The following is a 27394-nucleotide window of genomic DNA, read 5'->3' on the forward strand; positions in this document are numbered from 1 at the left end:
AGGTAAATAAGATTAGTGTAGATTGGTGTTTGTTGGTCAGTGGAGACCTGGTAGGCCAAAGGGCCTGTTTCTATGCTGTATGACTCTCTCTATAATTCTATAACCAATCAGGAATTCAGGTCAAAAGCTTATTTAAAAGGAGATTGGTGAGAGTGAAAATATTAGGGACACATTGATGGAGCAAGATTGATATTGTTTCTTGGTTCTAATGAGATAATGGTGCCAAGGGTACAGCCTAGAGCACAACTACCAACTATAGATCTTATAGACCAATGGTCTTTTGCTGTTGCATAACATTTAATTGTATGAACTATTGCTGGTGCTTACAAATCCCAAATGTTAATGGAAAATGTCAATCCAAATTCAGTAAGGATAAAAATAATTCTACATTTCTATAAAATCTATTTTATTCCATCTTGTCAAGCATTGTGTTTGAATCCAAACTCATGATGTTGGTTGGAATTTCTCTTCAAAATGAAATTTAAAATATTCATGATTTAGCAATACAACAAATATTAACCATATTCAAGTTACCTAAACCCCGTGACAGCAAGCACTACCACTTTCCACAGCAGTTCACATCTGCATCACCATCTAAATCAAATATAAAAAAAGCTATCTAAAAATATAGAAAATAGTAGCACATCCTTTAGCATTGCATATTTATGAATGTTTGGTCCCCCTACTTTACAGATATAACCCAAAATTAGTAATTTGCTGATCAATTTGGAAAACAATTCACTATTGGAGATACATGTGTACTTAGCTTGTCATCAGAAATAAAGAAAAACAGAGTAATAAAACTTGACAAAATGTCCAACTGAAATGATATTTAGCACTAAAACAGCTCAACAAAAACACAATATTAATTTCAAAGCAATGACTATTAAAACTTTCGACCTCAAAAATGCTTCTGAAGATTTCAATGTCCTTGTAGTTTCAACTTAGGAGCTACTTAAATTGTTCTTTCCAGTGCTCACCAATATTGACATAACCTATTTACTAATACCATATTGAAAACTCAATCATTCCGGTTCCCAGGAATCCTGTGTGTTGTTCAAGTATTATTACTGTTATTAAAAAAACAGCAAAGAAAGCAAGTTTCTGTATTTGTTACAAGAAAAAAAGAAAATTACACCGTAATATAAGGCCTTCTAGTCAACAGGTAAACATATTCTACTGGGTTATTCAAACAAGCATGTAATCAGGTGGAAAGATCTACAGAACAGCAAGGTTTCTGAACTGTAATCATCATGGCATGCATCTGAAAAGCATGCTCTTCCACCTTCCTGTTTGTTCAAGACTAAATAGGAGATCTGTGATCCTTTAAAGTCAAACGCAGTGATGTGGCTGCCCAGACCAATTCAGTCACGGTGCTTTCAACATACATCGTGGAAATTTTGATCCTCAGCTCCAGAAAACACTTTGGTTCTTCTCATTCATTTCAGACGTTGTGTAACATTAGCTAATGCAACAGCAAAAGCTTGCACTGCAGAAAATGGATACTGAAAATCTAAGATGTATGCATTACCATCAATCCTTCCAAATTGCATCACCTGCAAAAGAAAATAAATTACAGGCATTGAAAAGAAGCAATTTTTCCTACTGGAAAAGCATTGGAAGTGGATCAAAGTTCAGTAAATAAACCAATTGGTTAAAGGCTTACGTTTGCAGCATGGTATCATCTTTATTTTAACTATTGTTAATTTGTTGTTTGATTTTTAAATTAGCCTACTCAACAATACATTTTGATTACCGGCAACCAGGGTATGCTCTGTATGTATTTCAGGTAGATTGGTTGGGGGTGAGACTGTTTTTTTTCTCATGGGAGAAAGTCCTACCAATTTAACCAGCTAGATCTTTTACCTTTCCCTGATCTCTTCCTTCCAGCCACAACAGAAGTAGACTTTAATTAGATACTAATTGCAGCAGAGGCAAACAAGCGGGAGGCTGGAAGAACACAGCAAGTCAGTTAGTATCATGAGGTGAAGAAGTCAACATTTCAGGTGTAACCCTTCTTTAGGACTCCACCTCCTGATACTGTCTGGCATGCTGTGTTCTTCCAGCCTTCTGCTTGTCTACCTTGATTTCCAGCATCTACAGTTTTTTTTTGTCTAATTAATTGCACTAGGGCAGGAGGAAGGGCTGCATGAAGTGGGAGTCTCTAAAATTCTATAGCAAACAGATGAGGGGATCTGTTGGGTATTGTGCCACAAAGTTCACATTTGTAACACAGAAGAGAATGGTAAAGTTTGAAGTGGAACAATCTAAAATAAAACCTTTGAATGGGAAGAGGCAGAAATGGCTGACTGAAGATAAATAGTCTTAAAAATTAATGGCCAAATACAAAATAGTTTGAATTTATTTTGTGACAAGGAATGGCATCGTTGCTGGTCCACAGTAAATGCAAATCCTAATTTCTTCTTTGTTTACATCTACAATTTCGACTATGAATCAATGCATTTGTAGCACTTCATCAAAGTGATCTTCATATTCAAGAAATGTTTATATGAATTACAGGATGAAGTCCAAATTAACAATACAGAACATGACCTTTCTGTATTATGTACTGTAAAGCAAAGCAAAAGACTGTAACAGTTCTTAGCAAAGTATTTTTCAAGATGATCCCACTTACATCTTGAGTGACAACCATCTTAAGGGTAATTGGGGATGGGAAAAAATGTGTGCATCATATAGGAGGTTCAAAAGGAAATAAGGCAGGACAGGGGACTGAGGTGTTAAGTGGGGGAGCATTTTGGGTCTAGAGACCACAGTTCTATCAGTTTTAAAATTGATTAGATTAGAATCCCTATAGTATGTAAACTGCCCTTCGGTCCAACAAGTCCACACCGATCTTTCAAAGAGTAAACCACCCGACTCATTCCCCTACACTATATTTACCCCTGACTAATGCACATGACACTGTGGGCAATTTAGCATGGCCAATTCACCTGACCTGCACATCTTTGGACTGTGGGAGGAAACCAGAGCACTCGGTGGAAACCCACACAGACACGGGGAGAATGTGCAAACTACACACAGACAGTCGCCCAAGGCAGCAACTTAACATGGGTCACTGGTGCTGTGAGGCAGCAGTGCTAACCACTGTGCCACCCCAAAAGAGTTATGGAAAAGGGTAGGCCTGGTCCACAAGTTAAAGTTCTAAATTAGGACAAGGCCAATTTTCTTGCCATCCGACAGGAACTTTCAAAAGTTGATGGGGGAGGCTGTTCATAGGTAAACAGACATCTGGCAAGTGGGAAGCTCTCAAAAGTGAGATTAAGAGCGTTTAAGGCTGGCAGAATTGGAAAATTTGGATGACTAGCCACATCGAGGCTCTGGTCAAGTAAAAGGAAGCATGCGTCAATTGTAGACAGTTGGGAACAAGTGAATCTCTTAGAAATACAAGGGGATGCAGGAGAACACTTAAAAGGTAATCAAGATGGTAATAAAGGGGATATGAGACAACTTTTGCAGATAAGATGAAGGAGAATATAAAGAGATCCTACAACTATATTAAAGGCAAAAGAGTAATTAGGGAAAGAATAGGGCCCCTTAAAGATCAATGAGGCCATCTATGTGTGGAACCTCAGGAGATGGGTGAGATCCGAAATGAATATTTTGTGGAGAAAGACATGGAAGCTCGGTAACTTGGGGAAATAAACACTGATATCTCAAAAAAAGTTGCATTACAGAAATGGAAGTGTTGGAGGTCTTAAAATCTATAAAATGTGCAAAGGTAGATAAATCCCAGGACATTGTGGGATGCCAGGGAAGAAATTGCAGGGCCATTATCAAAGATATTTGTATCATCAACAGCCATGGGTGAGATACTGAATGACTTGGAGGATGGCTGAAGTTGTGCTATTATTTTATAAGGCAAGGAAAAGCCAGGGAACTACAGACCAGTGAGCCTGATGACCTGGTGGGTAACTTGTTAGAGTGGATCCTGAGAGACAGAATCTACATGCATTTGGACAGGCAAGGACTGATCAGGGTTAATTGGCATGGCTTTGTGCATGGGAAATCATATCTCACAAATTTTAATGACTTTTTTTGAAGAGGTGACCAAGAACATAGATGAAGGCAGAGCAGAAAATAGTCTTGAAGGACTTTACTAGGACTCTTGACAAGATTCCATATGGTAGACTGGTTAATCAGGTTATATCACATGGGATTCAGGCAGAGTTAGCTAATTGGATATAAAATTGACTTAACAGTAATAGAAGTTAATGCTAGTTGTTCACGACTGAAGGCTGTGACCAGCAGTTTGATGCAAAGATCGGTGGTGGGTCCACCTGTTATTAATCATTTATGTAAGCAATTTAGATGAGAACATGGGAGGCATGGTTAGTAAGTTTCTGGATGACACCAAAATTCATGTGAAACTGGAGAGTGAAGGTGGTTACCCGAGAGTACAACAGGACCTTCATCAACTGGACCAGTGAGCTGCGGAATGGCAGATGGGGTTTAATTTTGATAAATGTGAGGTGTTGCATTTTGCTAAGGCAAACCAAGGCAGGATTAAGATAGTTAGTGGTAGAGCCCTGGGAATACATGGAACATAGAACATAGAAAAGTACAGCACAGAACAGACCCTTTGGCACACAATGTTGTGCTGAGGGTTAATCCTAATGTAAAATAAAATAACTTAACCTACACAACCCTCAACTCACTGCTAGCCATGTGCATGTCCAGCAGTTGCTTAAATGTCCCTAATGACTCTGCTTCCACCACCACTAGCATTGCATTCCATGTATGCACAACTCTCTGCATAAAGAACCTTCCTCTGACATCTCCTCTATACCTTTCTCCTATTATCTTAAAACTATGACCCCTCATACCAGTCAATCCTGCCCTGGAGAAAAGTCTCTGGCTATTGACTCTATCTATTCCTCTCATTATCTTGTATACCTCTTCCTCCTTCTCTCCAGAGAGAAAAGTTCGAGCTTATTCAACCTCTCTTCATAAGGCAAGCCCTCAAGTCCAGGCAGCATCCTGGAAAACCTTCTTTGTTCCCTTTCCAGAGCCATATCTTTCCTATAGTAGGGTGACCAGAACTGGACACAATATTCCAAGTGTGGTCTTGCCAGGGACTTGTAAAGCTGTAGCAAAACCTTGCGGCTCTTAAACTCGATCCCCCTGTTAATGAAAGCCCTGCTAATGTTGTCAAGCACAGAGATCTAGGGATGCTGGTGCATAGTTCTTTGAAAGTGAAGACATTTGACATGAAGTCTTCATTGCGTGTTACAGCACAGGAGTTGGGGCATCATGTTACAGATATACAAGACCATATTTGGAGTACTGCATACAATTCTGGTTACCTGCTATCGGAAAAATGTTATGAAACTGGAAAGAGTGCAAAAAAAATTATAATAATATTACTGAGACTGGAGGATTTGAAAGGCTGGATAGGCTGTGACTTTTTCTTCCCTGGCTGAGGGATGAACTTACAGAGACTTAGTCAATTATGAGGGATTAAATAAGGTTTGCTAAATAAGCTAAGGTATTTCCCCAGGGTAAGGGAGTCCAAAACCAGAGGGTTTAAGGTGAGAGGGGAAAGATTTAAAAAGGAGCTGAAGAGGAACTTCTTCACACAAAGGGTGGTGCATTTGTAGAATGAGCTACCAGAGGAAATGGTAGAGGTGGGTACAATTACAACATTTAAAAGATGTGTGGATAGATACGTGGATAGGAAAAGTTTAGAGGGATATGGGCCAGATGCAGACAAATGGGATTAGTTCAGTTTACGGAATCAGATCAGCGTACACAGGTTGGGATGAAGGATTTATTTCCAGAATGAAAACAGAAAGAACTGTAGATGCTATCAATCAGAAACAAAACAGAAATTGCTGGAAAAGCACAGCAGGTCTGGCAGCATCTGCGGAGAGAAATCAGAGTTAACGTTTTCCGAGGAAGGGTCACTCAGTCTGAAATGTTAACTCTGATATCTTGCCACAGATGCTGCAAGTCCTGCTAAGCTTTTCCAGCAATTTCTGTTTTTGTTTGGGTCTATTTCCATGCTGTATGACTCTAATACTGAGCAACAACAGTGACATTTTTGTTCAAGACACCAGGTAAGGTTTTAGACAGCAAAGATGGAATAATAATTTCAGAGAGGTTTGAGTTAATTACAGAGAGTCTGCATAAAATTGTGAAGGGCTTAACATGTTTTGACTATTTGAACTGACTAATTGAATGCTAGTCAACAAATTGAGCATCCTGAAATAGGAGGATCAGGAGCAGCTTGAATAAACCAATGTTTTTAGGATAGAAAACAGCAAGTCATGGTAAATGGTTGTTTCTCAGACAAGAGGATGTTACATAGGGTTAGGGTTACACCTTTCTATGCCTGAAGTCTGCAAATTTATTTACCCCATTTGCCAGACAAATTTCCTTTTGAAATCATTGACTGCCACTGCTTTCAACATCTTTACAGGCAGTATTATCACTTACTGTGCAAAAGAACTTCCCTGACATCCATATTTTTCAGGCTGGAAGAAAGGTGTGCAGTGGAGTTCCCCAAGTGTTGGTGTTGGGACCTTTGCATTTCCTCATATATATTAATGATCTGGATCATGGTGCACAGGGCATAATTTCAAAGTTCGCAGATGATCCTAAACACAGAAATATTGTAAACTGAAATGGGAACAGTGTTGAAAACCACAAGGTGATCAACTAGGTTGATAAGTAGCAAATGAAATTCAATGTTGAAAAGTGTGAGCTGAAGCACTTTGGAAAAGCATTTAAAGACAATATAAAGTAAGTAGTACAATTCTGAAGAGGATGCAGGAGCAGAGGGACCATGATGTATATGTATACAGATCACTGAAGCTGGCAGGTCAAGTGGGGAGAGCAGTTTGTACCTTTATTCATAGAAGCATAGAGTACAAGGGCAGGAAGTTGATGTTGAACTTGTAAAAATCACTTGTTTGATCTTAGCTCGAGTATTGTGTACTGTTGTGGGTAACAGAATGTAGAAAGATGTTAATTCAGTAGAGAGATGGCAAGAATGATTTACAAAAATAGAACAAAAAGAACAAAGAAAATTTACAGCCCAGGGAGAGGCCCTTCAGCCCTCCACGCCTGAGCCAATCCAAATTCACTGTCTAAACCTATCGCCCAATTCCTAAGCATCTGTATCCTTCTGCTCCCCACCTCCAGACGCATCTTAAATGAACCTACCATGCCTGCCTCGACTACCTCTGCTGGCAACGCATTCCAGGCACCTGTCACCTTCTGTGTAAGGTACTTTCCACGTCTTTCGATTAGATTAGATTAGATTCCCTACAGTGTGGAAACAGGCCCTTTGGCCTAACCAGTCCACATCGATCCTGTGAAGAGTAACCCACCCAGACCCATTTCCCTCTGACTAATGCACCTAACACTACGGGCAATTTAGCATGACCAATTCACCTGACCTGCACATCTTTGGACTGTGGAAGGAAACTGGAGCACCCAGAGGAAACCCATGCAGGAGAGAATGTGCAAAGTCCACACAGACAGTCGCCCGAGGCTGGAATTGAACCTGGGACCCTGGTGCTGTGAGCTAACCACTAAGCCACCGTGTTGCCCTTAAACTTTTCCCCTTAAACTTTTCACCTCTGACTTTGAAAGCGTGACCTCTTGTTATTGAAGCCCTCACCCTGGGAAAAAGCTTATCTTCATCTACCCTGTCTGTACCCTTCATGATTTTGTAGACCTCAATCAGTTCCCCCCTCAGCCTCCTTTTTTCTAATGAAAACAATCCTAACCTACTCAACCTCTCTTCATAGCTAGCACCTTCCATACCATGCAACACCCTTGTAAACCTTCTCTGCACCCTCTCCAAAGCGTCCACATCTTTTTGGTAATGTGGCGACCAGAACTGTACACAGTATTCTAAATGTGGCCGAACCAAAGTCTTGTACAATTTTAACATGACCTGTCAGCTCTTATACTCAATACCCCACCCAATGAAGGCAAGCATACCATATGCCTTCTTGGCCACTCCCTATCCATCTCAGCCACCTTCAGAATACAATGGACCTGAACTCCCAGATCTCCCTGCTCATCAACTTTTCCCAAGGCTCTTCCATTTACAGTATAGTTCACTCCAGAATTAGACTTCCCAAAGTGCATCATCTCACATTTGCCTGGATTGAACTTCATCTGCCATTCTGGATTAGCACAGCAGTTCAGGCAGCATAGTGGTGCTCTTCCAGCACCACTAATCCAGAATCCGGTTTCCAGCATCTGCAGTCATTAATTTTACCTTCATCTGCCATTCCTCCGCCCAACTCTCCAGTCTATCTGTATTCTCCTGTATTCGTTGACAGTCCCCTATGCTTTCTGCTACTCCACCAATCTTCATGTAATCTGCAAACTTGCTGATCATACCAACAGTGCCCGCTTCCAGATCATGGCCCTAGCATTGATCCCTGTGGAACACCACTTTTCTCCATTTCAAGAAACTCCCTTCAACTACTACTTTGTGTCTCCTGTTGCTCAACTAATTCTTTAACCACCTAGCTAGAAACTCTGCACACCATGTGACTTCATTTTCACCATTAGTTTACCATGGGGAACCTTATCAAACACCTTACTAAGTTCCATGTATATGACATCTACAGCCCTTCCTTCGTATATTAACTTGGTCATTTCCTCAATGAACTCTTTTAAAACCATGTTGCCTATTACCGATAAGCCCATTCTTTTCCAGATATAAATAGATTTTATCACTCAGTACCTTCGCCAGCAACTTTCCCACCACTGACATCAGGCTCACTGGTCTGTAGTTAGCTGGAATATTCCTACTACCCTTCTTGTACAGGGGGACAACATGAGCAACCCTCCAGTCCTCCGGCACCTCACCTGCGTTTAAGGATGCTACAAAGATATCCGTCAGGGCCCCAGCTATTTCCTCGCTCACCTCCCTCAGCAACCTGGGATAGATCGCATCCGGTCCTGGGGATTTATCCACCTTAATGCCCTTTAGCCTACCCAACAAGTCTTCCTTCCTTATGTCAACATGATCCAGAGTAAACAAATTTCTATCTCTAATCTCAGCATTCATCACCTCCCGTTCCTCAGTAAACATTGATGCTAAGTAATCATTGATAATCTCACCCATTTTCTCAGGTTGGACACACAATCTTCCTTCCTTATCCTTTTGCGGACCAACCCTTCCTCTGGTTATGCGCTTGCTTCTTATATTAGAATAAAAGGCCTTGGGATTCTCCTTAATTCTGCTCACTAAAGTTATTTCATGACCCTTTTAAGCCCGCTGGATTCCTTGTTTAAGATTGATCCTTTATTTTTAGGATGGCTCTAAAGCAAAAGAAAATTATGAGGATAGACTGAAAAATTTGAATCTGCTTTCTTTGAAGAGGAGGTGGCTTACAGGACATTTGATAAAGACTTTCAAAATCATGAATCAGCTGGATAGAACAAAAAGGGAGATGTTGTTCCCACTTGTAAATGAAAATGACTGAAAGGGATTTAAAGGGATTTGCAAACTTAGCAAGGGTGGTGTGAGAAACAAATCTTTTAATGCAGTAAGTATGGATTGCACTGCCTGAAAATATGGTGGAGGCAGGATACGTTGAGGCAGTAGAGGACATTGGACGATTATTTTAAAATGGTGTGCAAACATATGTTATTTCGTCTCTTTCCCTTTTTAAATAAATATGTTACATTATCAGTATTCTAATCCTCTGAAACTATTCCAGAGTTTAAGCATTCCTGGAAAATTACAACCATTGCATCCACTGTATCTGTAACTGCTTCTTTTAATATCCAAGGATGCATCCTTTCAGGTCCAGGAGCTTATTGGTCTTTAGCCCCATTAGAGCAAAAGTGGAAGGGAAACAGTGATACATATTGTATTTATTTCCTGTCTTCCTTTTGCCGCTTGAATATTTAGTAATTTTTGGTGCTATTAATGTCTTCTACTGTGAAGGCTGATGCAAACTCCTTGCCATTTCTGCGTTTCCAACATTATTTTCCAAATCTCATTCTCTAAGAGACTTTGTTCACTTCCTTTTTTATATATTTAAAGAAGCTCTTGTTGTCCAACTTGATATTATATGTGAGTTTACCTTCAAAGGTACGTTTTCTCCCTCTTTTTATTATGTTCGGTTGCTTTTAGTTGGTTTTTGAAACATTTGAAATCCTCCAACTTGCCACTGTTTTTTCACTTTCTTTCAATTTCATGCTTCCTGGTTGACCATGGGTGGTCTACCCCCTTTGTAAAATCCTTCATCCTCACTGGAACATTAGTCTTTAGTCTCAAACTTTAGTCTCAAAAGCCTGCCATTGTTCTTCAAATATCTTTGCTGCTAAACTTCTTCACCAATCTTTTCCAGCAAGCTATGCCATCATTTATGGGTGGCACGGTGGCTCGCAAGACTGCCTCACAGCGCCAGAGATCCGGGTTCAATTCCCACCTCAGGCAACTGTCTGTCTGGAGTTTGTACATTCTCCCCGTGTCTGCGTGGGTTTCCTCCTGGTGCTCCGGTTTCCTCCCACAGTCCAAAAATGTGCAGGTTAGGTGAATTGGCCATGCTAAATTGCCTGTAGTGTTAGGTGAAGGGGTAAATGTGGGGGAGTGGGTCTCAGTGGGTTGCTCTTTGGAGGGTCGATGTGGACTTGTTGGGCCGAAGGGCCTGTTTCCACACTGTAAATAATCATTCTTTTGTAATTGCATTCAGTTGAGCTTAGCAGAGCTGTTTCTGATGGAAGTTTCCTTCTCTCAAACTGTATGTTAAATTCTACTACTGCTTCTGAGGGAATCATTTACTAAATTTATTAAATCTGCCTCATTACACAGCACCAGGTTCAAAATAGCCTGACTGTTGGTTGGACAACAACATATTACACAATGAAACTATTTTGAATATACTGTTAGTTCTTCCTCATGGCTTCTTCGACCGATCTGACTGCCCCAATTGACATGAAGGTTAAAGTCCCCCATGATTAATAGACTGCCTTTGTTACGTGCCCTCAATTATCTCTGATTTATTCTCTGTCATATGGTAAAGCTATAGTTCTTAAATACTGTTGGAGCTGCACTCATCCAGGTAAGTGGGAGTATTCTATAATGATACTTACTTGTATCTTCTGGATGATGGACAGGCTTTGGGAAGTCAGTAGATGTAGTATTCCTAGCCTCTGACCTGCTCTTGTAAGCATTGTATTTACACGGCCAGTCCAGTTCAGTTTCTGGTCAATTATAGTGAATAGAATGGGTTATTTTTTGATTCGATATTTTTATTTTGAGATATGTCTCCTGATTAAACTTTTAAAATATAAAACATAGATACTAAGTTAGCCTGGAGCAGTGCTTTTTTAGACCAGTGAAACTGCTATTCTTTGGGTCTGCTGAGGTGCAAAGAAGGCCTTTGGTAGAATGATGTGCTCTTCCCATCAAATGTGGGAGATCAGGGAGAGTTTCTACGTTACTGATGATTATGTTTGCAGGAAGCGTGTTTAGTTGCAAATCCTAACAGATTGCAAGGATCTGTTGGAGCGACTGTTACAGGCAGGGAGGTATTTACAGGAGCCAGGGGGTGTGATTGATAGCAGTAGCAGAAAGGGAGAAAAACCACAGATACAGTCAGGTTACCTCCAGGAAAGGGAAAGGGAGGTTGGCAGGTAGTGCAGGAGTTTCCTCTGGCTATCCTCAAACCTAAATAAGTATGCTGTTTTGGAAAATGTAAGGATGGTGGACTCTTGAGAATGTAGTGCTGACAGTCAGGTTTCTGGTACTGAGATTGGCTGTTCTGTAACAAAGAGTATGTCAGATTCTAAGTGATCGATAGTCAGAGGCACAAACCTTTCTGCAGCTGACGAGACATCACATTGGTGCGTTGGCTTCCCAGTGCCAAGATTAGGATACCTCAGAGAGGGCGCAGAATATTCTCAAAGGGAAGAGGGACCAGCAAGAGGTTGTTGTACACATTGGAACTAATGACACAGGAAGAGAAAAGGATGAGATTCTGAAGACAGAATATAGGAAATTTAGACAGGAATTTTAAAAGTCGGTCCTCACAGATAGTAATATCTGGATTATACCGACTCCTATCAGCTAGTGAAGATGAGAAAACGAGTAGAGAGCAGATGAATGTGTGAGGACCTGCTGCAGGGACGGATTCACATTATTAAATCATTGGAATGTCTTCTGGGGAATAAATGACCTGCATAAGAAGGATGGATTGCAACTGGATTGGAAGGGAACTAATATACTGGTGCTAACCTGATTTCCCTGTCCTTGGCCAATTACCTTCTAATGCTTTCCTATCCATGTGTTTATCCAAATGTCTTTTAAATGTTGTTATTGTATCCACCTAAACCATTTCCACTGGTAGCTCATTCCATATTTTTACCACCGACTGTGTAAAAAAGTTGCTTCTCAGGTTCCCTTTCATTCCTTCCCTTCTAACCTTCAACTGATGCCCGCTAGTCTCCAGTTCTCAAACCTTGGAAAAAAGATTCAGTGAATTCACCCTATCCATGCCTCTCATAATCTTGTACATCTCTGTAAGGTCCCCCTTCAGTCTCCTATGCGCTAAAGAAAACAAGTCCTGGATTATACATTCTCTCCCTATTAGTCAGACTATTGAGTCCAGACAACATCCTTGTAAATTTCTCCTGCACTCTTTCCAGTTTAATAACATTGTTCCTATAGTAAGGTGACTAAAACTGAACACAATACTCCCACGTGTGGCCTCACCAATGTCCTGTACAACTGCTACATAACTTTCCAACTTCGACTGATGAAGACCACAGTGCCAAAAGCCTTCACCTGTGACTCCACTTTCGGAGAACTATGAACCTGAACTCCAAAATCTCTCTGCTCCACACTACACTCCTTACGGCTCTACCATTCAACATGCAACTCCTAACTTGACTTGACTTTCCAAAATGCAAGACCTCACACTTATCTATATTAAATTCCATTTGCCACTTCTTGACTCCCTTCCTCAGCTGATCAAGGTTCTGCTGCAATTTCTGATAATCTTCCTCACTGTCCACAATGCTGCCTATTTTAGTGACATCAACAAACTTAACCATGCCTTGCACATTCTAATCCAAATCATTGATATAGATGACAAGGGTCATCTAGGGTTCAGCACTGATGCCTGAGGCACTCCCCTCTTCACAGGCATCCAGTCGGACAAGGATCCTTCTACTTATTACCCGCTGCTTCCTACCATAAAGCGACTTTTGCCAAGGATGGATAGAAATTGGGGTTTGGGGTGAGAGAGGAAGGGGAGTGGCTTTTTCTTATTACAGTCAACATTAGAGATATTTCTGCTGTTCTTCGAGAGGATATTCCTGAGAATACACCCAGGGAAGTTATTTATGTGGAACTGAGAAACTGAGGGATCATCACCTTATTGGGATTATCCTATAAACCAGCCAACAGTCAGTAGGAAATTGAGAAACAAATTTGGAAGAGATCTCAGTTATCTAGAAGAATACTGAGGTGGTTATGGTAGGGGACTTTAACTTTCCAAACATAGACTGGGACTGCCATACTATTAAGGACTTGGGTGGAGAGGAATTTATTCAGTGTGTACAAGAAATCTTTTGGGAAATAAGGCAGGGCAGGTGACTGAGGTGTCAATGGGAGACCACTTTGGGACCAGTGACCAGAATACTATTAGTTTTAGAATACTGATGCAAAAGGATACACTGGATCTACAAGTTGAAGTTCTAAACTGGGGAAGGCCAATTTTGACAGTATTAAGTTGATTTGGGATGGATGTTCACAGGCAAAGGGACTGTTAGAAAATCAGAAGCCTTCAAAAATGAAATAATGAAAGTCCAGAGACAGTATGTTCCAGTTAGGGTGAAGGACAAGGTTGGTAAATGTAGGGAATGCTGGATGACTAGAGAAATTGAGGTCTCGGTCAGAATAAGAATACGTCAGGTACAGACAGCAGGGATTGAAGGAATCTCCAGAAAAGTATAAAGGCAGTGGTAGTATACTTAAGAGGGAAATCAGGAAGGCAAAAAGGGTTAAGGAGAATCCAAAGGGATTCTACCAATACATTATGGACAAAAAAGTTACAAGGGAGAGAATAGGGTCCCTTAAAGATCAGCAAGGCCACCTCTGTGTGAAATCACAGGAGATGAGGGAGATACTAAATGAGTATTTTGCACCAGTATTTACTGAGGAGAAGGATATGTAAGAAAGACAACTTGTGGAAAGAAATAACGACGTCTTGATAAATGTCCATGTGAGAGGTGGTGGTGTTGGACCCAATCAGGTGACCCTAGAACTCTGTGGGAAGTTATGGAATTGATTGCTGAGCTCTTTGCTGAGATGTTTGTGTCATCGATAACCACAGATGAGGTGTAGGAAGACCGGTGATTGGCTAACGTGCTGTCATTATGTAAGAATAGTAGTAAGGAAAAACGATGTGTGCCAGACCAGGGAACCTGACATCAGTGGTGGGTAAATTGTTGGAAGGAATCCTGAAGAACAGGATTTACGTGTACTTGGAAAGGCAAGGACTGATTAAGGATAGCAAACATGGCTTTGTGTGTGGGAAATCATGTCTCACTAACTTGACTGAGTTTTTTAAAGAAGTAACTAAGAGGGCTGAAGAGGGCAGAGCAATGGACATGATCTGGATGGACTTCAGTAAAGCATTCGACAAGGTTCCACATGGTAGACTGGTTGCCATCACGTGGAATACTATTAAGGATCTGGGTGGAGAGGAATTTATTCAGTGTGTACAAGAAATCTTTTGGGAACTAAGGCAGGGCAGGTGACTGAGGTGTCAATGGGAGACCACTTTGGGACCAGTGACCAGACATTTGGACTAGCCATTTGGACACAGAACTGGCTTGAAAGTAGAAGACAGAGGGTGATGGTGTAGGTTGCTTTTCAAACTGGAGGCTTGAGACCAGCAGTGTGCCATCAAGATTGGTGCTGAATCCACTGTTCTTTGTCATTTATATAAATGATTTGGATGTGACTACAGGAGGTCTGGTTAGTAAGTTTGCAGATGACACCAAAATTGGAGGTGTAGGGTAGCCAAAAGGTTACCTCAGAGCACAATGTGACCATGAACAGATGGGCAATTGGGCTGAGTGGCAGATGGAGTTTAATTTAGATAAATGTGAGGTGCTGCATTTTGGAAAGGTGGATCAAAGCAGAACTTATATACTTAATGCTAGGTCCTGGAGAGTGTTGCTGAATGAACAGACCTTGGAATGCAAGTTCATAGGCCCTTGAAGGTGGAGTCCTAGGTGAAGGTATTGAGTATAAAAGTTAGGAGGTCATCTTGTGGTTTTAAAGGACATTGATTAGGCCACTTCTGGAATACTACATGTAATTTTGGTCTCCCTGCTAGAGGAAAGATGCTGTAAAACCTGAAAGATTGATAAACCTTATAACGGTTTGTAAAATCATGAAGTGTGTGGATAGGGTGAATAGCCAAGATCTTTTCCCTGGGATGGGGGAGTCCAGAACTAGACAGCATAGGTTTCAGAGGAGAGGGGAAAGATTTAAAAGGGACTTAAGGGACAATTGTTTCACACAGAGGGTGATGTATGTATGGAAAGAGTTGCCAGAGGAAGTGGTGGAGGCTGGTACAATTACAACAGTTGGGTATATGGGTATATGAATAGGAACAGTTTTCAGAGAAATAGGCCAAATATTGGCAAATGAGACTGGATTTATTTCAGATATCTGATCCCATCCTGTGCCCTCACTGGAACATGTTGGTCCTGTAGCTTCTATATTTCCTTTCTGAATGTGCCCCACTGTTCCAATACAATTCACCTAAAAGTACTGGTTCACATTTCGTACTGGCTAAATTTTATCTGATCATAAAATTGGTCTTTCCCTAGTTTAGAACTTTTCAGGCCCGTCTTTTTCCTCTTCTATACTGATCATGAATCTACTGGAGTTATGATCTGTGTGAGAAAAAATGTTCTCCCAGTTATTACTTCAAGCACTTGTCCTCAACCACTTCAAGACTTAATTTTAAGTTCAAGACCATCCCCTCTCCTGTGGGGCCCTCTACATACCAGATTAAATTCCATTCTTTCTAAATCTTTTACATTATGACTACCCTAGCTGAAGTCCCTCATTATTGCTACCAAATAACTTAAATGTTTCTCTTAAATTTGCCTACATATCTGCTCTTCTTTTCTCTTGGATTGTTGGATTTTTCTTGGACAGGGGCTTTTAATAGAATGCAAGAGGGTTTCATTCCAGGAAGGAATGAAAACTAACCTTCAAATCAAGGTGGTCACTTGTGATCTGATGTCATAGTTGTCCCAATGTCAATAGCCAAAAAAGTTCAGAGATCTGATTGACACGGAGAATATTGACACGGCTTCTGGAAATATGATATAACAACAAGTGTTCAGGGGCAAAGGGGAGTTCTTACGACGCTGACCTTATAAAGCAATAATCCTCATGTGGCAGACGGAAGACAGACAAGAAAATGAAAATTCAGGGAAGAACTCCATAACACCTCAGCTAGGCAGCAGGATGCTGCCCCCAAACCATTAACGAGACCAAACCATTCCACACTGACAGCATGTCTTCTGAAATCATTGAACCATCCCAATTGTCAGAATTACATATTTTCTTTATCTAGTTAACTAATGTATTATATCTAAACCGCTGCTTCTCAATAAACGATCACAAAATTGGTCTAAATCATTCGACTGCTCTAATCCAGTGCCCTAATAAACATCCTAAGCTCTACACAATCCTCCTCCCTCACTCTTGCACCCTGCCTCTCCTCCATCACTCACTATTCCATAAGGATTAGTACCACCCAATCGTCCCCCCAACTCAGATTCTCTTTCTCTTTGATTTAAGTGCGTAAAATCCTGAGGGAACTTGATAAGGTGGACATAGAAACAACATGAGGTGGTCTGAACTAGACTGCATTGTTAGAAAATTAGGAATCACCCTTCCAAATCAGAGAAGAGGAGGTATCTATTCTCTCAAAGTGTTGAATGACTTTGGAACTCTGCCTCAGAAGGTGGCAGAGGCAGGGTCACTTAATTTCCACAGAAGTGGACAGGTTCTCATTAAGCAAAGGAGTCAAGGGTTGTCAGGTCTAAACAGGAGTATGGAACTTGAAACACAAACATATCAGCCATGAGCTTACTTAAAGGCAGAGTAGGCTCATGGGTCTGAATGGCCTTCTTCTCCTACTTCATATATTTAAATGTTCTGCACCTGCCTGGCAACTTGAAATCTCAGCAGGCATTCTGTCCCTTGTGGTGTACCTCTAATGAGGCTTACTGTCTTTGTTACTGCTGATCTTGATATGCAGGCCTCCATCTGAATGAGCCTATTCATGGTCACATAGCTCTTGCTATTCCAATCAAAGGCTATTGCTGTCGCACACTTACTGCTGATAGATAGTGAGCCTTTCTGCAGCAAAAACAGAGGAGAATGTTTCTCTGATTAGAGGAGGAGCACCTTGACGCAGAATCTTGCAATTGTATGTCCTGTACTTGGAATCCCAATGATTGGCTGGGTAACATTCCTTGGCAGGCCAGTCTGACATCAAAGGGTAAGTGCAGTAGGTGCAAAGGAACACTACCACCAATTCACATACCACTCTAAAATTCTCAATCCCTCACTGTCACTAAGTCACATTGCTGGAATTCTACCACCAATCACGCTGTGAGTGTAGATACACCACCTGGACTGTAGCAGTTCAGGAAGTCGATTCACCAAGACTTTCTCAAACTTAATGAGCAATAAATGCCAGCCTTTCCGACAGTACTCAAATCCCATGAATGACAAAAAATGTAGTCCAGTAACAGTACCATTAGCATTCTTGTCAGATGAAGTGGAAGAAAGTGAATTGGATGTGCAGTTATCCTCATCATTGATCCTTCCAGCCTCCTCAGTGATATCACATCCCTTGGTGGCCAGAAGGATCACTAGCATGGGGGTTGAAATATTCACGTGGTCTTTCCTGCTAACACCCATGTACCTTCTGCTGCAATAGAGAGGGTTGTGTAATGGATTAACAAATGCAATACATTTGGGTGATGTGATGTCTGAATGTTATGTGAGACTTGAAATAGCAGTACCTTGCCTTTACAATAGTGTGAAGGCAAGGTAAAGTTTATGAACTAGTTGATAGAGATTGTTGGTAGATCATTGTTGGAGCAATGGATGAATTTAGTGTGACTGTTAACAGCAGCTGCTGCTGAAAGACTCACAAGTGAACTTAACAGCAATGAACATAGGAGATAAACTGCCTGTGACTGGGAGAGCATTTCCCTGTGGAATCTTCCGTTTGAAGAAAATTGTTACTCACTGTAACAATTTGAGTCAAGTTGTTTAATGCTTTCCTTCGCTGTATACATATTGTTAAAGTAACCTTCCAGCTTTGATCTCCACTGCTACTTTTTTCTGTCATCTCTTCAGCATTTATCTAAAGGGTCTCCTTCTACCCTTTAGGTTGTCTCTTCTCTCCAGGCCTTGCACCAAGACCTTTAGTGCACTGTCCGAATAATCTTGACACTTACTTTTATCATGTTCAGCCATTCTCAAAGCATAAATTCATCATTCAAAAAAGTGACTTTTTTTACAGCCATAATGCCATTTGAGAGATGCAGGTTGTTTTTAACAAATAGCACTATATGGGTGCAATATACACCTCCCAACCCCCAACTTATGGATGCTGCAAATAGAAAAGTTGGGATATTGTAGGTTACCTCTACTAAAATAAGTGGTTTAATTATCTGCTGTGTTTCCCTCACTGATTTTTGGGATTCATTCTGCTTGATTCATCCAGTCAGATATGATGTTGCAGGTTAGATTTTCAGTAAATAAATATAGATGTTGATTAAATCATTAATAAGTCTTTCAGACATATTTCTAACTTTATGATGTAAAGTCACAAATTTTCCTGCCCCAAATCACTCTAATTATTAGCATATGATATTGCACTACTTGGTTATTATTGAGATACCAAACTGAGAACGAAAGCTTTTAATTATTAATATCCATAAACAAATTCAAGAAGCAATATAATTAAGTATTAAAAATACAAAAGATACACTTTTCTAAAGCCTGTTACAAGTAACTTTATAACTTAAGTTGCAAAATTATTACAAAAGTCAGAGACTAAATAATAAACAGGGCCCACGGGATCAACAATTCAATGTTTTGTAGAATGCAGAGACCAGTAAAACCTATGATTTCACCTGAGGTAAGTTTATTGCTGCAAATGACTATTTTACCTCATTCATTGAAACTGCACAACTGAAACAAATCTAGAATAGAAACAAGTGGGTTCAAATAAGATTAGAAAGTATTCTCGAATTTTCATTCAACCCACTATATCCACACCAACCCTCTGAAGACCATCCCACCCAACCAGCTCCCTCCCCTATCCCCACAACTCTGCATTTACCACAGCACCTAGTCGACACATTCCTGGACACTATGGACAATTTAGCATGCCCAATCTATCTAATCTGCACATCTTCGGACTGTGAGAGAAAACTGGATCATCTGATAGAAAACTATGCAGACATGTCAAATGTGCAAAATCTAGTCACCTGACACTGGGTTCCTGGAGATGTGAGGCAGCAGTGCGATCCACTGAGCCACTGTGCAGCCCATAACAGAGTCAGATTCATTCATAAAGCTTATCTCTTGATGCAAGGAAACATAACTGCTGAACACAGCTGTTCATTTTGAAGAACCCTCTCATGAAGGAATATATAGCTGCAAAAGCTCTTACAGCATTCAGTATTTTTCCTACATGAGGATTGCATGAGCAACCAACCAAAACACCCTTTTATGGGTATCATAAGCACCATACCAAAATCCTTCTGTGGACATTTTGAGCATCAAACTAGCACCCTCTACTAGCTTCATAAGCACCAAAAGTGTTTAAATCATAATGAATAAATTTAGACCACAATGAAAGTTGACTGTGATGTGTTGCAGCAAACTATATTGTACATTATTTTACAATACCTGTCGTCCTTCCAACTCAATTTGGAAGTTTTTTGCAGACTCTTGGGTCACTCTTCCTCCAAAGTCCAACTGATATACTTGTGTTGCCTCATTCCAGAGTGGCTGCTTGTTAGCCATTACATACACAAATCCTTGATTCCCCAATTTCCCGTCCTCTTTTTCATTTGCCCTTCGACATTTCAGTTCGTCCGTTTCATTCGCTGTCCTTAAGTTTCTCTTAGTTTTCCAAACCTTTTTGGTGCTCTGGCTCTGATTCATGAACTCATCTCCACTAATGAATAACTCTGGCTCACTTTCTGAGCTGTCTTGAAACTCACTCATTTTATTCAACTTTTTGGATTTTATCTGATCTTTTTGACTTTTGATTTTTTTCTTTTCTCTTCCTAATCTCGGGCTTGAAATGAGAGAATTGAAGTCTGTAAGCACCTTTGCGTCTTTTTTCATTTTTCCTTCAGTTACAGCTCGCATATTTGCCTCCTCTGGTCTGCTGTCTAACCGTTTATGGCTTTTCTTGTCATATCTATCTGTTCGCAGGGGCACAGGAGATTCTGTCAGAGAGACGACCTCTTGGAAGTTGTCTGCTGTTTCGATAATTGCCTCAGTTCCTGTGTGTTGAAACTCTGTTGAAAATGAAGGCATTCCAGCTTTCTCAACAAGCACATCTGGCTTTGAGCTCAACGTACCCTGTGAACTATGCATCAGGGAACAAGCACTGTAAGTATTCCATTGATGTAATGTAATCGGGGGAAGCTGTAGACTAGAAAATGTGTTATTGGTTGGATACATTGGTGGCAATGGACAACAGCCAATGTTCGCTGGATAACCAGATTGCACGACTACAGAAGAGTCTTGTTGTGGGTATGGTGGTGGGATTATAGCTTCTGAAGAAGGAAAAGAGGCCTGAAAGGCTGCAATAGGAGATGCGCTGTAACTTAGTGGATATGGTAATGTGAATCCAAAGTTTGACTGGAAAGTGACTGTTGGACTATTTGTAGATTTAATAGGAATGATTGGTACATGCGGTATTTCCACATGTGATTGCTCCAAAATGAGTGCTGGTGGCTTATGACACGCTGTTGCAGAAATCTGAGTTGGTTGTTGTGGAATCCAAATTTCCTCACTCCCTGTTTGGTCCCACTGATATGGGAGTGATTGCTTCATGCTCATGTTGATCTCATTATTTAATGTAATATGTCTAATGGATTTCTCAAATTGACAATGCTGCAAAATAGATTCATCCTCACTGAAAGCATTATTAACATATTCAGTTCTATCCTGACAGTTGTCTGGAACACTTAGCAGATTATAGGATGACTGAGAAGAGAGGGGTGATGTACTAGATGAGTGGACAATTACAGTGCTAAGCTGAGAGCCAGTCCCACTAGGTAATTCTGATCTACTATTAATGTTACTATTGTTGCTTCCATTGTTGATGCACTGAGTGCACGTATAGAGAGCCGGTGGAGATCTGAGAGAGGTTTGCTGGTACTGTGCAGACACAGAATTGTTCTTCAGTTTATGACTATGTTGAATAATCCTATGTGAGTCTAACAGCTGAGACACTTTTGCTGTGGCATCTTTGCTCTCACTTTGCAATGGCACTTGTATAGTGTTACTATCAATACGCTGACTTCTATTGGTGGCATCAGGATAAGGTGGTGGATCTCCACTAGGAATAACACAGTGAGCAACACTCAGCCTATTTAATGTGCCATATACCTGCTGTACCTTCTTAGCATCTGCTGAAGGCAACTGTAAAGGTGGCTGTCCTGGGCCTGGAAGTGTATACGTATTTTGATTGCTTGATATTCTCATGCGAGGCCTATACACTTCTTCGACATTTCCACTGCTATCAAATGTTGTGATTCTTTCGTAACCTAGAGGGGTTTGAAGATGTCTAGTAGGAAAGAGGGAGAGATCTATTTTTTTCAGACAAGTGTCTGCTGGTGGAGTAGGAGCAGAGGTGGCTGCAGAAGCTGTTATAGTCCCTGGATACGGAGGAGGTGGATGTGCATTTATTTTAGCTAACTGCACTTCAGGGGTTGTGCAGAATGCCATTGTATTGCTTTCCAGGAACTGTGGCACTGTTCGCATCGACTTAATTTTCTGAGAGTGCTCAGGTTCTCGTTCCACCTGCTCCATGTTGGGAATCTGTACAATCCCCCCAAGCTGTGGTGATTGCTGTTGTGATACACCAGTCATTCGGCTGGTTTCCAAACTTCCAAAAATTGCCTGTCCTGGATTTGAAAACCTGTTAGAAATTGCATACTGGCTGGAATTGTCCAAACCACGTTCTGCTGCTCCTGCAATAGCTGTTTGATTTGTTAAAATATCAAGCTGCACATTCTGATTGGCAAGTAATGATTGAACTAGTCCAATACTCTGGGTAGGGGACATTGCTTGAGCAGAACTATGGATTGGTGCAATGGGAATGTTAACAGTGCAAGGAGGATTGTTTTCTGGAGCTCCAGTTGTTCCATTCACTGTGCAGAGAGAAGAACAAAATATAAAAATTCTTTAAAACCGACAAAATATTTAGCTTGCCCCAAAGAAAAGCATTTTTCTAATGACATTCAATTGTACTGTTTGCAGCACATACGTTGTATAATTTTGAGAAATTTTAAGAATGACTTTTAGTTTGTCTATGTCAATAAAAATGCACATTTGAAGAAGTGGTATACAGGCAGTACAATGGACTAATGTAATATTAATCAGAAGGAAATTTGAAGAGTTAATATGAAAGGCATAATCGGACTATGAGGAAAGAGTAGAGGTCAACATTACATTGAATCATAAAACACATGGGAGGCGATGGACTGTTAATCCAGAGACCCAGGTAATGGGGAGCTGGGTTCGAATCCTGCCATGGCAAATGGCAGAATTTGAATTCAACATATATCTGGAATTAAGAGTCTAATGATGACCATGAATCCATTATCGATTGTTAGTAAAAACCCATCTGGTTCATTAATATCCTTTAGAGGAGGAAACTGCCATCCTTAAATGATCTGGCCTACATGTGATTCCAAACCCACCGCTATGTGGTTGACTATTAGGGAATGGCAATAACTGCTTGCCTACCCAGTGATGCCTCATCCTATGAATGAATTAAAAAAACCTCTCTAACCACACAAATTGCATGAGGTTAGAAATTTGTTTAGGTCTATGTAAGAATCAAGGGAAGTTTTCACGTAGAGGAGAGGAAAACAGTTAAACTACTAAATATGTACTTTGCATCTGTCTTCACAAAGGAAGTCGAAACAGGTTTCACTAAAATAGGAGAGGGGAATTACAGGCAGGATAATAGAAAATTCCCTGTACAAAAAACTGTTACTGAAAGTCAATTGCCCCAAATGGAATGCATTTTAGGTTCCTGTGAGAAGAACTCATATAGCAAGACATTGGTTAAAACATTTAATTATCATAGGATATGGAAGTATTATTAGAGAACTGGAGGGTTACGAATGTCATCCCACTATTAAAGGGGTTGTTAGTTAAAGGTTAAAGCTTTAGTAGTATAGTCATGATAAACAAAGTTAGAATTAACAAACAAACAATCCAGATTGTCAAGCTTAATAGCCGTCAAAAGCTGTCAGTGAGAAGCAGACAATGCCTACAAAGGCAATGGGAAAAAAATAATATGGGCCATTGGTGTCAAAGTTTGGGAATTCTAACTGTGATTATAAAATGCATGCTGTAAATTGTATAAAGCTTGAAGGAGTTCTGTAATTCAACAGAGCAAGCTTTGACCCGCTGTGTCGATGCTTCTTTCCAGATATGCTTATGAATTATCTGTTCTCCTGGAATTCACTATCACTACTTAAGAAAAGAGATCAAACCAAGAAATTATGGTCAGTCAGCCTAATATTGTCAGACGCAAAGTCATTGGAAACCATTATATAGGGCAGCCTAATGGCAATTCATGTCTAATGCGATTGAATTACGTGATGAAGTTGCAGAGATTGATCCAAGTAGTGCATTAAATGAACACAATTACTTTCATAACACTTTTTACAAAGTACCATACAGGAGGCTTGTTCAGAAGATCAAAGTTAAGGACATAAGGGAAAGTGGTGAACAGGTAAGGAACTGACTCAATTATCGGAAGTACAGGGTGACACAGGGTGACAGGATGGGCATGTTTGTTCAATTAGAGCTGGTTTGTAGTGGAATTCTTCAAGCATCAGTTTTTGATTCATTTTAGAAATAACAAGTGAAAAGGAAGAATATGCAGCAGAAATCAGAGAAGTTGAATTAGTTAAATTGCTCTTATTGAGAATCAGCACAGACAAGTTGGGGCAAATAGCCTCTTCCTGCATTGTGACAATTCAGCACTCATGACTTGAACTTGATAGAAGTGTAATAGAAATGAGAGTCATTGTTGACTTCAGGCAACATAGACAAGGTGATGAGTTGTGAAGAAGCAGGGCAGATGAAATTCAGTACAGCAATGATCATGGGGAGCTATCGTTGAAAGATGGTATATGATAAATGTCATAATTGTCAAAAACATGGATTCATGGGAAGGACTTGGTCCTTAAAAAATGGCAGGACATGTCAATAAAGTAGCTAAAAAGAGCATTAGGGTTATGCAGAACTTAACAAACACATCCTTACAATTCACTAGTTAGAATAGAATGTCATGGACAATTACAAATATCTTTTATTAGGAAAGATGTAAGGGCAGAGTAGGATCAGCTAGATTGGCCTCAAATAGTTGCTGAAAATATAGCTGCTGTAAAAGTCACAGATACTTTTACATTGCAATCTATAATCCCACTTGGATAGAGCCAGAGAGCACACACTACTCAACTCACTAAACACACTGCAAATTACAATGCCAGTACATCACGACCAACACCTTACATTCATAAAAAATAAAAATAGAATGGACTGGAAAAATTCAGTAGATGTGGCAACATCTGTAGAGAGAAACAGAGTTAATGGTTTGAGTTGCATATGCATCTTCTTCAGAACTGATATAGAACTGCTGCAAGTTTCACATCCAAAACTCAGTGTTTCCACACACTGTCACTTCTACATTAGAGCAGCCACATTGCACCATCCTCATTGGGTGGAATTTCTTTATGTGAGACTGAATATGGAGGTGGGTGTAAAGGTAGGAGGGATGCCTACTCCAAGGTGCTTCAGGTTTGTAAACACGTTGGCTTTTTGTTTTTGGCTAACATAATTACACCCATGAACTTAACTGCCACAAACTAACGTGTTTATGAGTAATAATGACATGCTAATAGTTGCAAAACGGGTTACCTACCATGGAAACTTAATGGCAAAACTTCAATCCTCTATCAAGGGTTTTGCGCCCCATCCTATCTAGAAATTTCCACCCACTGATACACTTCTTTCTCTCTTGCAGGACAAAGTATCACAAAACCCTAGAACAACAGGGGCAACTAATAAGTGAGGTCACATTTTCTCAGCCACATGGAGGAGACAGTTCTCACAATAATTATTTAGGCTGTGTGCAGCAAGCAAAGCACAGAAAATGCTTGAGAAACTCAATAGGTCTGGCAGCATCATTGGAGACAGAAACATAGTTAATGTTTCGAGTCTGGCATGACTCTTCAGAACAGGAATGATATGATGTCTATCTAATCCACCTTCTCAAATTCCACTTCTCTCCTCTCCTTCAATCTCTTCAGATGTATAAGCTCCAAAAGGTATAATTGAGGATCCTTTGCATTCCAACAACATCCCTTCAACAATCACAATCTGCATCGTTTTTCTTTCGATCCCGAAAGACTACACCTGAAGGTCAAGAAATGCAGGATATTGAAGAAAGAAAAGCCATAATTTGATCTCATGCTTGCGGGTAGTTACAAGAGAACGCTTGACAATAGCTCAGTATCTTGCCAAATCTACTCCTGGTTCTCAGTTATCAAGAAAAATACAATGAACATATAGTTAAAGAAGAAATTATTGCTTTTATATTAAAAGGATGTAAGAGTAATAGTCCTGGAGAATACTACCTAATAAAGCCTTTGACAGAGACCCATTGCCACATCCTTCTTTAACTGAGAGCAGCCTGCTCTCTTCTTTACTGCCACAATGGTCATAGCTCATCTTCCTCTCATGCAGCAACCACAGGAAAGTGTAACCATGACTGGGAGCAAGATCATTAAAGTTACAAGTCATCACATAAAGTATAGCTTCCTACAGCCTTCACAAACTCTAGCCAACTCCTCAAAACATTCAGCATTTCTACAAAATCAAACATAGATAGTAACTAGTACTAAGCAAGTCACCTGCTCATGGCCCTTGTGAATAGCACTTGTCAGGGTCTTTTCTGCTGCTGAGTACATTTTCAGCTGCAGTGATAAGTGAGGGCATTTCCTAGAATGGTGAAGTTGAAAATAAGGTTTTGTCAGCATTATACACTGATTTCACAATTGATTTATTCTGCTTGTTAATGCCGCATACTTAAAATGCACTCTTTGGGAACAAGGTCAGAAATCAAGGGTCCTGATGCTTCTTCTGGTCTGTGCCATTAGTCTTGCCCCAACCAGCTACACCAGGCTCCGAGAGCCCTGATTCTGGTTATTGGAACCTGCTGTACCCAAATCGTGGGCCCCAGCACACTTAGCATTGAAGTGTGCTGTGGAGTTCAATTTTGTGATCTACCCAGAATAAGAGGTATTATAGCACAGAAAGAGACCAGTTAAGTTCATGCTGGTATTCTGTAGACCAACCCAGTTTGTCCCACTCAACCAGTGTATTTGTGTAGCTCTCCAATTTATTTACCTTGAGTGCCTGTCCAATTTCTTTGTAAAATCATTGATCATCTCCATTTTCACTACCCTCATAATTTGGGAGTTGCAGGTTATTAGCATTCAAAGTTTAAAGATTTTCTCGCACAATTATCTCTTGCCCAAGCCCCTAAATCTATGACCTCCAATCCTGGTACCATCTGTTATTTTGAACAGTTTTCCTCTGTTTACTTTATCCAAACCTATTGTAATCAAATACATCTCTGAAATCTCCCCTCAACATCCTTTGCTCCAAAGAGAATAATTCCAGCTTCTAAATTTTATATTTCACTAATTATTCTGATAAATCTTCACACTCCCAAGGGCCCTCGCATCCTTTCTGAAGTATTAACATGAGAAATTAATGGGGACTTGACTAGGAAATGTCAAATGGCTTGGTCATCTGGTCCAACCAAAAGTTTAGTTTCATCTCATTTTGCTAACTGTTCTCTTCAATATGTCTAGCCAGCTTCAACATTTCATCTACATAATTCCCAAGATTCCTTTATACCTACACATTCATTTGAAATGTTCCTGCGTATACATCACTGTTCCCTATTCCTTCTACCAAAATGCACATCTCCCACTGCCATGTTTTTGCTCACTCTATCAGCCTATCTTCTGTCTAATTAATACCATTCCTCACTGTTTGCCACAT

General features: G+C 40.3%; 1 protein-coding gene across 2 annotated transcripts in view; it reads right to left on the reverse strand.

Annotated features, from left to right (window-relative positions):
* Nucleotides 1-389: 389 nt before the first annotated feature.
* The window catches only part of tulp4a (TUB like protein 4a), a 451862-nt gene continuing 424857 nt past the window's right edge, over nucleotides 390-27394 (reverse strand). For both annotated transcript variants that reach the window (XM_072581106.1, XM_072581105.1), the window contains 2 exons: nucleotides 19970-22452; nucleotides 390-1556 (listed from right to left, as the gene is read on the reverse strand). In XM_072581106.1, coding sequence (XP_072437207.1) covers nucleotides 1440-1556; nucleotides 19970-22452 — 2600 coding nt within the window. In that variant the 3' untranslated portion in view covers nucleotides 390-1439. The remainder of the gene's footprint in view (nucleotides 1557-19969; nucleotides 22453-27394) is intronic.

The sequence above is a fragment of the Chiloscyllium punctatum genome, chromosome 11 (assembly GCF_047496795.1).
Source record: "Chiloscyllium punctatum isolate Juve2018m chromosome 11, sChiPun1.3, whole genome shotgun sequence".
Lineage (NCBI taxonomy): Eukaryota > Metazoa > Chordata > Chondrichthyes > Orectolobiformes > Hemiscylliidae > Chiloscyllium > Chiloscyllium punctatum.